Source organism: Platalea leucorodia (assembly GCF_965183815.1).
Source record: "Platalea leucorodia genome assembly, chromosome: 5".
NCBI lineage: Eukaryota > Metazoa > Chordata > Aves > Pelecaniformes > Threskiornithidae > Platalea > Platalea leucorodia.
In genome coordinates, this window is record NC_138827.1 from 58474380 (window position 1) to 58487306 (window position 12927).

The 12927-nt window shown below is 56.7% G+C and overlaps 1 protein-coding gene across 2 annotated transcripts; it reads right to left on the bottom strand.

The window, feature by feature from the left end:
• Positions 1-764: 764 nt before the first annotated feature.
• LSS (lanosterol synthase) lies at positions 765-11799 on the bottom strand. 2 transcript variants are annotated; one of them, XM_082313550.1, is made up of 22 exons: positions 11750-11799; positions 11465-11654; positions 11241-11379; positions 11047-11155; positions 10530-10651; positions 10099-10195; positions 9109-9244; positions 8774-8882; positions 8338-8456; positions 7815-7912; positions 7651-7678; positions 6974-7030; positions 6234-6305; positions 5478-5528; positions 5181-5330; positions 4736-4832; positions 4429-4534; positions 3799-3864; positions 3292-3372; positions 2835-3005; positions 2299-2377; positions 765-2081 (listed from the first exon to the last, which is right to left on the bottom strand). In XM_082313550.1, exons 1-22 carry the CDS (start codon positions 11764-11766, stop codon positions 1896-1898), a joined length of 2280 nt encoding a protein of 759 aa, XP_082169676.1. In that variant the 5' UTR covers positions 11767-11799; the 3' UTR covers positions 765-1895. The 2 variants fall into 2 exon arrangements, with proteins under 2 accessions (XP_082169676.1, XP_082169677.1); XM_082313551.1 differs by lacking the exon at positions 2835-3005.
• Positions 11800-12927: the final 1128 nt, after the last annotated feature.

A 12927-nucleotide genomic window follows, 5' to 3' on the forward strand; every position in this document is an offset into this window, starting at 1 on the left:
CCTTGCTCCTGATCTCGTGCAAAGATGGAAACAAAAGAATCCATACAGGGCATAAATGCAGCTAACTGGTATCTAATGTCACAAATTTTTGGCCCCTTACCAACCAAAATGTTTATAATGAAAATGGGATTTTAGTGATAAAACAACTTCTTTGCAGCACTCCTAGGGGTATCAAGAATCTGTATACAATAAAAGAAAAAAACCAAACACAATAACATGGACACTGGTTTTGTCAAGTTCCCCTACAATGACTTAAAAACAAAACAAAATCAAAACTACAACAAAACCCTCTTCCTGCTTGTAACAGAGAATATGGAGGTGCTTTAAATGCAGAGTAGCATCACAGGCAGGTGTAAAGGAGCCCAGAATTTGGAAAAGGCAAACAGGGCTGTCAAAACAGCACGAGTTGAGTTTGCTTAAATAAGCTTTGCTAGCTAACAACCTGGGAAAGAGGACGGAGCACATGCTTAGCAAGCCTGCAGACCCTACCAGTCTGGGCAGGCGAAACATATGGTACAGAGTGGAGCTACTTCTCAGAGGCTGCAGAAATGGTTTGTACAGGGAAGTCTATGATTCCATGGTTCTTCCATGAAGTTAGACCCAGGCAGAGTCAATATTTTGCCCCTATGATAGAATAACCCCATGCAGTTGGCACAGGCCAGCCAACTGGCTGGCCAGCTGGCTGGGGAACAGCTTTGCCAAACTGCACCGGGGGTCCTGGCGGGCAACGAGTCCAAGAGAGTGCAGCCAACTGCACAGTGGGCTTATTTGCATGAGGGTAAGCAGCAGGCAGAGGAAGTCATCATTCCGCTTTAGTCAGCTGCTTCCTTGATTATATTTTTCTGGGGCCAAAGGCATTGGAAGAGAGTGAAGCAGGCACAGGCTCCAAGCATGGCTTGCTTGTTGGTGGAGATGGCGCCCATACCACTGGGGACAGGTGACCCAAGCCAGGTTACACGACACTGCTGTGCAAGCTCCCCTCCGCTGGGGCAGACCATAAGGAGACCAACACACAGTTAAGTTCCACTTGCAACACCATTAGCAATTTATTAACCTGTCAGTCAACATGGCTTCCAACTCTGACAACAAAATGTGAATGCCCAACTGCACCATAGCCTGAACAGGGGCACCTGCTATGCTGGGGGAAGGCTGGAGCCCAGGGGTCCAGGCTGTGCCCTGACGCTCACCACCTCAGTGCTTTCTGCTTCAGTTTCCCCCTTTTCAAAGTGGGAATGATGCTGGTGACTTCACCTGTGAGGCTCTGCGAAGCCAGGTGCCACCAGCTGGGGACAGAATGGTAAGAAAACTGAGCGAAGCACTCCTCTTTCCCATCTGTTTGGGGGAGGACAGGTGCCCTTCCCCTCCCAGCACAGGCTCCAGAGCAGACAACACTTCAAAGGCAGTCACTGGCACCCACAGCACAGAGGCCAGCTTGGCAGGGGTTGTGCAGTGCACCCCATCATGATGCTGGGCACAGGGGAGGCCCCAAATCCCACACACTTGTCACAGACAGCCAACCTGGACAGCACGAGGAGAAGATAAAGGCAGCCTTGCTCTACCCAGGATGAGAGAGAGTCTGTCTAGATGTGTAATACAACACAGCTTGGCAGCTTTCTCTTCTCAGATCACCAAACTGGTCTGAAAAGGCACTTCACTCCCCGTCCTGTGAGGGAGGATATACCTGGGAAAAACCTTTAAAAGTGGATTTTTAGAAGAGGTTCAACAGAAAGCAGAGACTCTGCAGCACCATGGCAGCACTACTCCCTGGCAGAGGCAGTGGTCCATGTGTTAAGATCAGCACTGAGATATCCTATGCAGGAAACACCCCCGTGGCCCCATGCACCAGCCGATATCTAAGACAAGTCAGAGGCTATGGCATCTGCAATGGTCCAGGTTCAGGCAGACAAGGCCTCCTGCACAGTCCTCCCCACCCCAGCTGAGGATCTGGACTGCAGCTGCCCAGCAAGAGGGCTGTTGGGATGCAGGCAGCAGAAACGCCCTAGTGTCCAGATGGGGAAGACATTGCGGTACGCAGTGTAACTGATGGCACACGACTTGTTGAATACTCCAGCAATATTCTCCTGAGAGAGAGACAGACAGCAAGATGGTATGGGTGACAGGGTACCAGTGTGTCCAGGATGTGGTGCTGAGCTCATTGCCTTCCTGAAGTCCCCCACCAAAAGCCACACGTGGCTTCCCTTCCAGGTAAGGGAAAGCACACCATTGCAATGGCTGCACAATGCCCAGAACATCTGCAACACCAGGGAACCCCTCTGGAAGACTAAAGGAAAGATGTACCTGAGGCCAGTCCCCGTTGGGCAGCTGCTTATCAATCAACACTTTGATGCCCCTTTCCAGTACATTGATGTCAGGGTACCTGCAATGCATGAGGGAGATGTGAGCACTCTTATCCAAACTGTCTGCAAACTGCCATCCATGCTTACGGAACTCAACCGCCATGCCATGCTTACGGAACTCAACCACCTCCAGGCTGCCCCAAGCTTCTCCCAGGCATGCTGAGTGCTTTGAGAAGGCCCCTCACAACCTTAGGACACCAGACATTATGGATACAGCAACCTTTTCCCAGGCTGGAGGCCTGCCGTTGTGGGTCAGACAGACCTTTGCTTTGCACTGGTTCCCCCTCGCCCGGCATTACGAGCCTTGCTGGCCTGTGGAGCACTGCACAGGCCAGTCCCTCATTGCAGGAGGCTCATGACCAATGACGTCACAAACAAACACGGTTGGGTGCCCTGCCACACAACCCAGCCTGCATTTCCCATCTCACTGAGCACTCAGGGCCAGGTGGTGCCTGAAGAGGTGAGGGCTGCTCCTACCTGACAGCCATGAGCCCCAGCAGGGCCCAACACGTGTTGTGGATCTGCGACATGGCACTCTGCACATACATGCGCTGCTCGCATGACTCAAAGTCCTCTCCCCACCCGCCATCTGCCATCTGCTTGGAGAGGAGGAACTGGCAGGCCTGGGCCACCTCTTGGCATGCAGCCCTGCAAGGATGGGGCAGAGAATCAGACAGGGAGTGTTTGCACACCCATGTTTCCCAGCTGCCAACAAGAGCTGGGCTCTGCTCAGCCCACGGCCAGGGCTGCCCTGATAGTTCAAGGCTCAGGCAGCGAGTGCCCTGGTCATATCGTAGGCACAGGGTCTGGGAGGAGCAGTACCTGGGGCAGGAGAGCCCATCCGCAGCCAGGGCATCCACCCAGCCCCACCACGGAGTCTTGCCCCAGCCCAAGAGGTAGGTAGGGGCAGGGGAACCAGGCAGCCCCTTCTCACCCGTCACGGTATGTGTGCTGCATGCTGGCAAACGCCTCCAGGCCAAACCAGGTGCCATAGGTGAAACAAACTCCCCAGCTCCTAGAAGGAAGGGGAGAGTGGTACTGTCAGGGGTGCAAGGCCCCAGGTAGAGGCAGGCTGCAACACAGCCGTGTTCACAGCAAGAGCAGAGCCAGGCATAGAGCTGCAGCCTGCCTTCCCCTATGGCGGAACCATGCCCAGTCCCACCAGCACCTGCTCCTGGCTCACTCAGGCATCAGCAGACACTCTGGGACCAGAGGAGCTGGAGCCACCCTAGCCCCCAGGGGCTGTCTGGGTCTTGTGCAATGCACAAAGTGCCTGCTCCGCCTGGGCTGATGGGAAAGGAGAGAAAAGCACAGGAGCTAGAGGAGGATCAGCCCCTACTTGCCCTTCCCACAGATCCTGCCAGCCAGGAATGTTTGCCATCATGGTCCCTCTCACACTGGGGAAGCCAGGGGAAAACTGGGCACCGGGAACACTGCTTACCCTTCCCATGACCCATCAGCTCGCTGCTTCTTGCGACAGAAGTCCAGGCCCTTCTGCAGAGTCTCTCTGGTCAGGAAAAAGACACCTTCTTCAGAAGCAGCTCAAACTCAGTGGCTGCTTCATCAAGGGCATCCATCAGTCCCTCTGAGGCTTTGATGGGTCCCATTGTTAGAGAGCTCAAGAGGCAAGAGCATGCAGACAAGGCAGCCACATTGTTGAGGATCTCAGACTCAGATCGTGCGCCAGTTGGGTGCTTTTCTGCCTCATGCCAGCATGCAAACAGGCGACCCAGCCTACAACTGGCTGCAAGATCAAGGCAACTGCTAAGTCAGAGGCAGGCAGATCTCCACCAGTTTCCCCCAGCCTGATCCCAAACAGCCTATGCCCTGCTCCTTGAGAGAGGCTGGCCCCCAGCCTCTTGGCAGGGGGCTCTGCTTTGGAGAAGTCACTAGCATCCCAGCTGTGCACACACCAAAGGCCTCTGCAGGGGCTGCTCCATGCCAATGCAGAGGTCCAGGCAAGACCTCTGACAAGGCTCAGCAGGGGCTGTGCCAACAGAGGCCATGGCAGGCAACAAGGGACATTGCAGCCTGTCTTCTCCCCCACCCGACTCTCATTTCAGTGACTCACCTGATCTCTGGGGCTCTGTGCTCAGGGAACTTGTCGTGGAAGTGTCTCAGTGCCTGCATGACAGCCGACGTGCACTCCACATAGGTGTAGTCAATCATGATGTCGCCTGCCAGTAGGTAAAAGGATATCAGTGCAACAGCCCCTCCGCTGGGGAGCCTCTGAGCCACACACTGCCAACCTCTCCCTTGTATACTTATCCCCCAGAGAGACCTGGGGCAAAGCCAGGCACCCACGGGGCACAGCGAGGCCAGTCCACTGTGTCTCTTCACATCAGACAGGATTACCAGCCCCACACAGCTGCCCTTACCAAACACCTCCGAGGGGTTCAGCAGCTCCAGTAAGTGGCCTCCTCGCTTGGTCTCATATGTGGCAAAGCCTCCGTCCGAGTTCCTCATGCTCAGCAACTGGCCAGACAAGCAGGGAGAGGGGTTGGGACTGGCTCACAGGCAGTACCACCCCAGTCTAGCCCCAAGCTGGGTGTGAGGACAAAGTCAGACCCACAAGTCCATGGGGCTGGCAGACAACCCAGGTCCCAAACCACACTGACAGGCAGGCCCAATCTGGACCATCACATTACATCACGTCACAGCTCCGTATCACAGTAAATATGGTGATGCCATACCAGGCCACAGGCCTTGTACTAGCTTAGTAATACCAGATCTAACAACTCATGAGGCCTTGTCTTCTGTTATTTTAGCTCGGTTTAGCTGCCTGCATTTCCCTTGGCCCTAATTTTTGCAGCACTTACTTACCACATTCACGGCATCAAAGAGGCGCTCAGGGGGGACGAGCTTGGCTATGAAGGGGCACTTCTCCTGCAGCAGCATAACTGACTTCAGTCCCTCTGCTGTGCAGTCTGCCACAATCCAGCCACAGTCTCGGGTGCTGAATGGGAAGCCACCCTAGAAAGGGGTCAGGAGAGCTCAGCACCTTCCCCTGACCTGTTCTGTTCTTGTAAGGGGGGAGGTGCTGCCCCTCATTCCCATCCCCTCTGCCCAAATCCCTGCCCCGTTTGCGCATTCTTCAGAGACCACCTCCAGCCGTCATACCTTGTTCATATGGCGATAATATTTCTGGTAGTTGGGTGGGTTCTCTGGGATCTGCAGAAGACAAGAAACAAGTGAGAGCAGGCTGGAGGTGCGTGGCTGCAGGACCATGGGCTGAAACCATTGCAGATGCAGAACCGTGTGGGACTGGCAACCGTCTGTCCTTTACTGAGGAAGGCAGACAGGGAAGGAGCTCAGATCTGGAGCAGAGAGTGCTAAAGAGAAATCATATTTTGGCCTGGTTTCAGCAAGTATTGCTAAAGTCCCCTCTTTGGGTGCTTTCCTGCCAGGGAACCATCTGCTTCCAATGCTCCCATTGGCAGCACCATGAACAAGACCTAAGACTGCATCTGCACCAAGCTGCTGGTGACCCCCACCTTGAACCACTGGCCTGGCCAGCAGGAGCTGAGCTCATGCAGTCACTAGCCAAGGAGTCTGGGTTTCCCAGATGGGTGCCTCACACATGTGGGCACCAGACAGGACAAAGGGCAAAGACGCCTAAGCTCTCAGTTTTACAGTCTCTCTTAGCCCAGGCAGCCAACCAAAACATCTCTGGGCCTGGCCAGGCTCCTCGCCAAGCTGCAAAGATGGCTCCCAGCAACAGGGAGCGGAAAACAGGAGGCTGTCCCTAGGACTTTGCTAGTCCAGCCCTTCAGAAGAACTCTTCAGAAGGCAACAGATGCATCCAACAGGGCTCTGAGAAGCAGTCAAGTCTGCATAGCCAGCATGTGAGAGACACTGCCAACTGGCTCTGCTCACCTGGGTGAACCGGAGGAACTCATAGGCATTTTGGAGGCAGGATGTGAATTCAGGCATCTTCTGGGCTTCTGCCTAGAAGCAGAGGTGCACAGTCAGCAAGCTGTGGCCACCAAGCGTGCCCCTCAGGAAGAAGAGGATGTGCTGCGACCTTGCTGACCTGCTGATCTAGGTGCCATTAATGCCTAGCCCTTCATATAGCCCTTTCTGTAGGTTTGCATTCATACTTTGCTTACCATTTCCATTATAAACCTCTACAGGGAGAACTGAACCAACAACTGTTGCAAGCATCACTGAGAGAGATATTTGCATATTCAGGTTAGGGGCTTACGAGAGCAATCACATCACCCTCCAAACAGCATGCCTACCATAGCTGTCTCTGCCCCAATGCGGGAAAGTAGGAGACCTGCCTGCTGTCCCTGCCAAATGGCAATGCTCTGGGGCCAAGCAGAGCAAGGAGGAAGGGCCAGGGTTTTACCACAAGACTGCAGCAACTGGGAAGTCTAACCTGACCCTCTCAGCCAGCACTGTGGTCTCCTGCTTCAAAAGCAGCTGGCAAAGATGGGTACCCTGCCTACCATGGCTGAGATGGGCTCTGAGAAGACGTATGTTTGCCTGGCTCAGTCATATGATGCAATGCCAGAATTGGCACAGCTTCTGCTAGTCGGAGCTGCTGGTATTTGGGGATGCACCAGGAGAGACCATTTTCCCAAGGCAGCATGTAGCACCGAAGGGTGCATTACCTCCAAGAAGGCTTGGATGGCAAAGGCAGTATCCCAGAGCTGGGATCCATTTGTGCCCTGGAAGAGAGAAAGTAGATAGTGAGGGGCAGGTGCTGGCAGCAGCCTGACCTACCTGTGGGGTCTATGGGACAGCATATCCCTCCTGCATTACCCCCACTAGCTCTCTCCACCCCGCATCTCGGTTTTATGTCACCCAGCATCACAGCTGATGTGCTGGCATAGAGGGGACAGATGCAGCAGCTCAGGGACAGCAAGGGGATAGGAAATGAGACAGCTACTTCAGCCCGCTCTGTGCACAGCCAAGACAGGAGAGCTGGCTAGCGATAAGAAGCAGAGGGACACAACAACTACGAGAGAAGCACAGCTCAGTCCACATGCAGTATCAGGCGCCTGTCTTTCTCCTTCCCTCCTCCCAAAACCCATAAGGATGCAGGGGATGGAGGCCTAGAGCTGCCCCCTCAGCTCACAGCCACAGAGACGCAAACTAGAAGGACGGACACTACTCACTCCTGGCACAGCCAGGAGAAGTGACAATGAGACAGACAAGGCCATCAGGCACCAAAGACGAGATGCCAGGAGCTCAGGCCCAGGGTGAACAAGCTATCCCATTATTCCATGGGCTGCCCCAGCACACCGGGATCCCTCTCAGTCACAGCTGAACTCCTACAGCACTTCACCTGCATCTTCATGCCATCGAGGCCCAGCCTGTAGGAGGAGAGAGCACAATGCTGCAGCACAGGCACAGCAAGAGTGCCAGGAAGCAGACTGGGAGCCACAGCGTGCTCACGCCACAGGATTCAGAGCCCTACACTGTGCCAGGTGGGCCACGCTTGGCCCTTACCAGAGATAGTCAGGGATCCTGGAAACGTGCTCCTGAAAAGCTGGGGAGTTCTTCCCATCCACGAACCAGCGAACCAGCATGTTGATAGTCTTGGAAATCTGCCAAGAGCAGCACTGTCACTTGATACAGTTTCTCCCAGCCCCAGAGACATATATTCCTCCTATCCAGGACAAAGCCATCTAGAGCTGGTCCTGGGCTTAATCCTGACCGCTCCATCTGTAGCATCACTCAGCATAGTTGAGTTAGTGGGGCAGGTGCCATGAGATTACTCCACAGCTTCCCCTCAGATCATTTCCCTGGACCACAAGGAGAGGTACCCCTCACCAGGGCCACAGCTGTCCCCACACCTTCTGCATCTTCTGTACCCTGTTAGCATTAAGCTCTTGAGCAGCAGGAGTTGTGCCTGAGCAAGATCTGGTGATTATGGTTACACACCACAATTGCAAAGGGCGGGGTGGGCCACAAGCTGGTCCCTAAAGAGCAAACGGCAAGATTTTTAAAGGATCGACAGTAAGTGTCCTACCGGCCCAATGCTGATGCACTTGGTGAATCTGTCATCAGCTTTGATGTGGTCGTACAGCTCTGTGATGGCTCGCTGCCGCAGGTGGGTGCTGTGGTGAGCTTCGTACACATTCATGATGGCTACAGGAGAAGAAATGGACATGCCCACCCCATGCGGCCAGATTCACTTGCTGTGGCAGGCTGCACCACTGCTCACATGACAACGTGTTGAGGAAAGCATGGGAACTGCTCTGCCCCAGAGTGGCCTGAGGACCTGGGCACAAGGCCCTCATGGAGGGAGAAGCCCAAGGATCACATGTCTCTATCCCAGCTCCAGGGTGTACACCGGTAGCCGGCCATAGACCCTGAAGAGCCCCCATGGTACAAGGCAGCTTCAGTTCCACCACCACCAGCTCACATGGCAAGGGCCCTCCTGCCCCAGCCAACACCACACTCACCATAGGCGACCCCCAGCAGCCAGCTGTGCGGTGTGTACACATCACAGGCAGCCACATTGTTCCTCTGGGCTGGCCAGTCTATGCTGGTGTAGTCTTGCACGTACAGCTCCTGGCACAAGACAACAAAGGGCATCAGCCTGGCAAGCTGGGAGCAAGCACCCAGAGGCAGCTTACTGCTGGAAGCTGGCTCCACTGCCTGGACAGAGAGACTGTGCGGGTGTGAGATGTGTCACTTTGCAAGCCAGAGGCTGGCCCACAAGGACATGGCTGGCACAGCAGGTGGTCAGGGAGCCATGTATCCTTGTCCAGGAGCCCCACCAGGGTCAGCTCCTTACCTGCCGCAAGCTCCGTATGAGCTCGTCCTCTTCTGCTGACAGACGCCTGGCATAACAGTAGCTCATGGGGAGGTAAACCTGGCGGCAGTGACACCAGAGCCGGGATGGGTGGGCTGGGAACCACGTAGGAAGCAGCCTGTTTGCAACAGAGAAGGTGCTACTGTGAGGAACAAGGAGGGCCAAGGGCAGCATGGAGAGACAATGTGCTGACCGGGAGATGCCCAGAGCAGGGCATGCCTTTCCCTATCCTCTGTACCAGGCCTGCTGCTGCTGGTAGAGCTGCAAGAGAAAACAAGGGAATACCACACAGCCTGGCCCTGCTCAGATCCTCCCCAACAGGGATGCTCCCTCCCCACCAGGGCCAGCAGACACTGCTCCTGGCCCAGCTGACACAGGGCAGGCAGGATCCCGAGCTCAGAGAGGAGGGAGGGGAGAAGTCAATTCAGGGGCCCCTCTCTTCCCCATGTAACTTTGAAGGCAGAGGCACAGACTGATGGTTAAGTGCATTTGATGACAAAGCACCATCAGCACTTGCTACTGTGCAGCCCCTGATTTCCCCCAGGAAAAATGTCATACGCTTTCCCTCTCTGACACCCAGTGGCCCCCGAGTAATCGGAGAGGGTACAAGTGAGGGTTAGAGTTGGCAGGCTTACATGTGGCTGTCTTCTCCTGCTAGGGCCTAGTTCTGGCTGGCCGCAAGAGCAGAAGATACTGCTGGCAGGCAGGGAGCACACAGACATATCAGGGACCCTGTGGGTAAAGCTAACAGGGCTGAGCCCTGGCATCTCCCTTCAGTGCAGTGTTCTGTGCTGTCTACCCACTGGCTGGCCTTGCTGCTGGTCTCCCAGCTGACAAGCAGCCTGAGCACACCCAGTTCCAGGCCATAGCTGGAGTTATCCCAGCAAACACCAGTGCCTGGGAGAGCTCTGGGTCGAGGCTGGTGGCAGGACTGACAATACCCCCTACCTCCACATCGAGGGTGGCACATACCACATCTCTGGGAGAAGCGTGTTCATTCCCTCCCAGCTGTAAACGTTCAAGACAGCCAGCCAAAACTTCCCCCAGGAAGGAATTCCCACAGCACCTCCTGCAGAGAGCGATATCAGCTTTCAGGGTTAACACAACCATGCCAGCTCCCTGTTTTCTTCCCCATCACAGGGTCTACTTCTCCCATGTTTGGGAGCATGCCACTCAGGCTGGGACACATGTCCGGAAAAACAGCAAGCAGGCAATGGTACAAAAATGTAACACAATTTCCCATCATTAATTGAAAATACAGGTGCCATTGAGGGCAAGTAAGAGCAACAGTTCCTCCACTACCTGGCAGCTCCTCATGTTCCATGCAGCCCTCAGGTCCAGCCAGACCTCTCTCACCAGCATACCAGCCCCACAGCTGCTGTGCGGGGCACAACGGAGCTGACCTTTGCTGTGCAGGTTGACACGGGCCCGCACAATGTCAGGGTCATCTGGTCCGAGCCCCAGGATCCTCAGGGCTATGTAGTTGAGTGCTGTGCCAAACACTGTTGATTTGTCTTCCACGTGCCTGTCACACACATACACAGAGACAGCATAGCTATTAGCCAGCTATTAACATTAGCCAGACACAACCCACTGTGCAGGGCTGTCTTTGTTGGGGTGAAGTGGAATGCCAGGGCTGATTGTGGAACCCACCTAACCCAGGGAGAAACATTGCTCTGCACTACCCTGGCACACATGATGCTTTGGGATATAGCGCCACAGAGGAGATGCAACCAGACTTCATGCTCCAGCCATCTCTGTGGCAAAAAGTGTACCTGGTGTGCTACACAAGCAAGTCCAACCACCCAGAGGTATCACAGTTGCTGAGTCCCACTCCCCAAGCCTGGGCAGATTTGACAGCAGCTACAAGTGCTGGACCTTGGAGGTGCCATCACTAAAAGAAGCATCTTTGCTACTCACAAGCCCCAGCCTCCATCTGGGAGCTGCACAGAGCGCAGGTAGCGCACCATCTCTTTCCGAAACCCCTCTGGCAGCTGGATCTTGACAGTGTGGCACGTGATGAGGAGACCTGGAGGATCAGACAGGCTGGCTCTTATACGAAGCCAAATGCAACACATTCAGTCTTCTCAGTGAAGGTGTCCCGCGAGGCCTACCTGGCAGGAGGAAGAGCGGCCCGCCATAGTCGCCCGCCCAGTGCCCGTCCTCGGCCTGCAGGGCGGCGTAGAACCGCATGCCCTTGCGGGCAGCCTCCCGGGCCGTGCCGGCCGCCGGCAAGGGCCGCAGCGCCTCGCCCTGCGGGGACACAGCGCCTCAGCCGGGGGTGCCCCTCGGCTCGGGCTCTGCCGCCCGGCCCGCGCCCCGGCCCCCCGCCCCGCACCGTGTCCAGGCCGAGGCTGTGCTCCTCCAGCGCCGTCTGCGCCCGCCGCTCGCCGCCCGCCTCGCGGTCATCGCCATCGCCATCGCCCAGGTAGCGCCAGCGCTGCCGGCCGCCCTCGCAGCGCAGCCGCCAGGCGGGCAGCGCTGTGGCCGCCGCCGAACGCCGCGGGCCGCCGCGCCGCCGCACCGCCCTGCCGGAGACAGGCACCGTTAGCCGTGGCCGCCGTGGCCGCCACCCCCGCTCCACGTCGCCGGCTCCCCTCAGCCGCGCCGCGCCGGCACCCACCCGCCGTCCGCCGCCATCGCCGTTCCCGCCCGTATCGCCGCCGGCCCGGGGCCGGGGCCGGGGCCGCACCGCCCTGAGCCGACATCGCCTCACGCGCGGCAGCCAATGGGGCCGCGGAGCCGGGCCGACAGCCCCGCCCCCGCTCCGCCCCCGCCCGCGCGGGCCCGTGTCGGCGGCGGGCGGCGGGGCACAAAGGTGCCCTCACAAGGCTGTTACCTGGCCAGTAATTGGGGCACCACCCTTCTGTCGGGGGATGGCGGGAACCTCCTGCCTGCGTGTACCTGATGTCCATGTCACGGCCGCGCGGGTGGCGTTGCTCAGAAGTCCTTTGCCAGCCCCAGCAGCCACCATGGGCATTAAATGCACTTTTATTTAAACCAAAAAGCTGTGAGTTTCCCTTTCCACCAGGGACTCCCTTGCAGGCTGGTGCACAGACCCAACAGAGGTAGATGATGCTTTGTTGGGGCCGGCCGGCAGCCTGTCAGGGAAGGGGGATCTGGAGGGGAGCAGGCGAGCAGCAGCAAGAGCAGCAGCTTGTGGCGGTGCTGGACAAGCAGGTGGTTGATAAAGATGGACATTGCACCCAATGGAGTGGGCGTTGATGGTGTTTAACAGCCTAGCAGTGGTGGTACCCCCTAAGGACCTGCCTTTGTATGGGTGGCCGTGGGCCATGAGCCTGGACTCAGCTCCATAGGCATCGCCCTTGGACCCAGCCCCAGGGCATGCCGTGGTGCTGTTGCCCCTGGCTCCACGGGGATGTGCCACTGCATCTGTCCCCACAGGTATCCCCCTCCTTGCAGCACCTCCTGTCACAGGGATGTCATCGCCCTGCTAACAGCCAGGACCCAGCTCCTCTGCCTCGCACTTCTGCCCTGGGCACAGAGACCACGCTCACTTCCCCAGGAGTGCCATCTCCCCACAGACCCCAACAGCTGCCCTGTCCCTTTGGGTGACAGTGCCAACCCTGAAAGCAATTGTTTCCACCGCTGTGCACCCCCAAAGCCTGAGCATGCGGTTTCTGTTGTTAATGGAAATTATAAACCAACTCCGGCCAAGCCTGGATGCCCAGCTCATGTCCTCACAGACCACAAGGGGCTGGGGCTACCATCTCTCAATGCAGCACCAACCATGGGGTTAGTGCACCCTGGCCCACGGGTGCCTGTGCTCCCCAGCTGCCC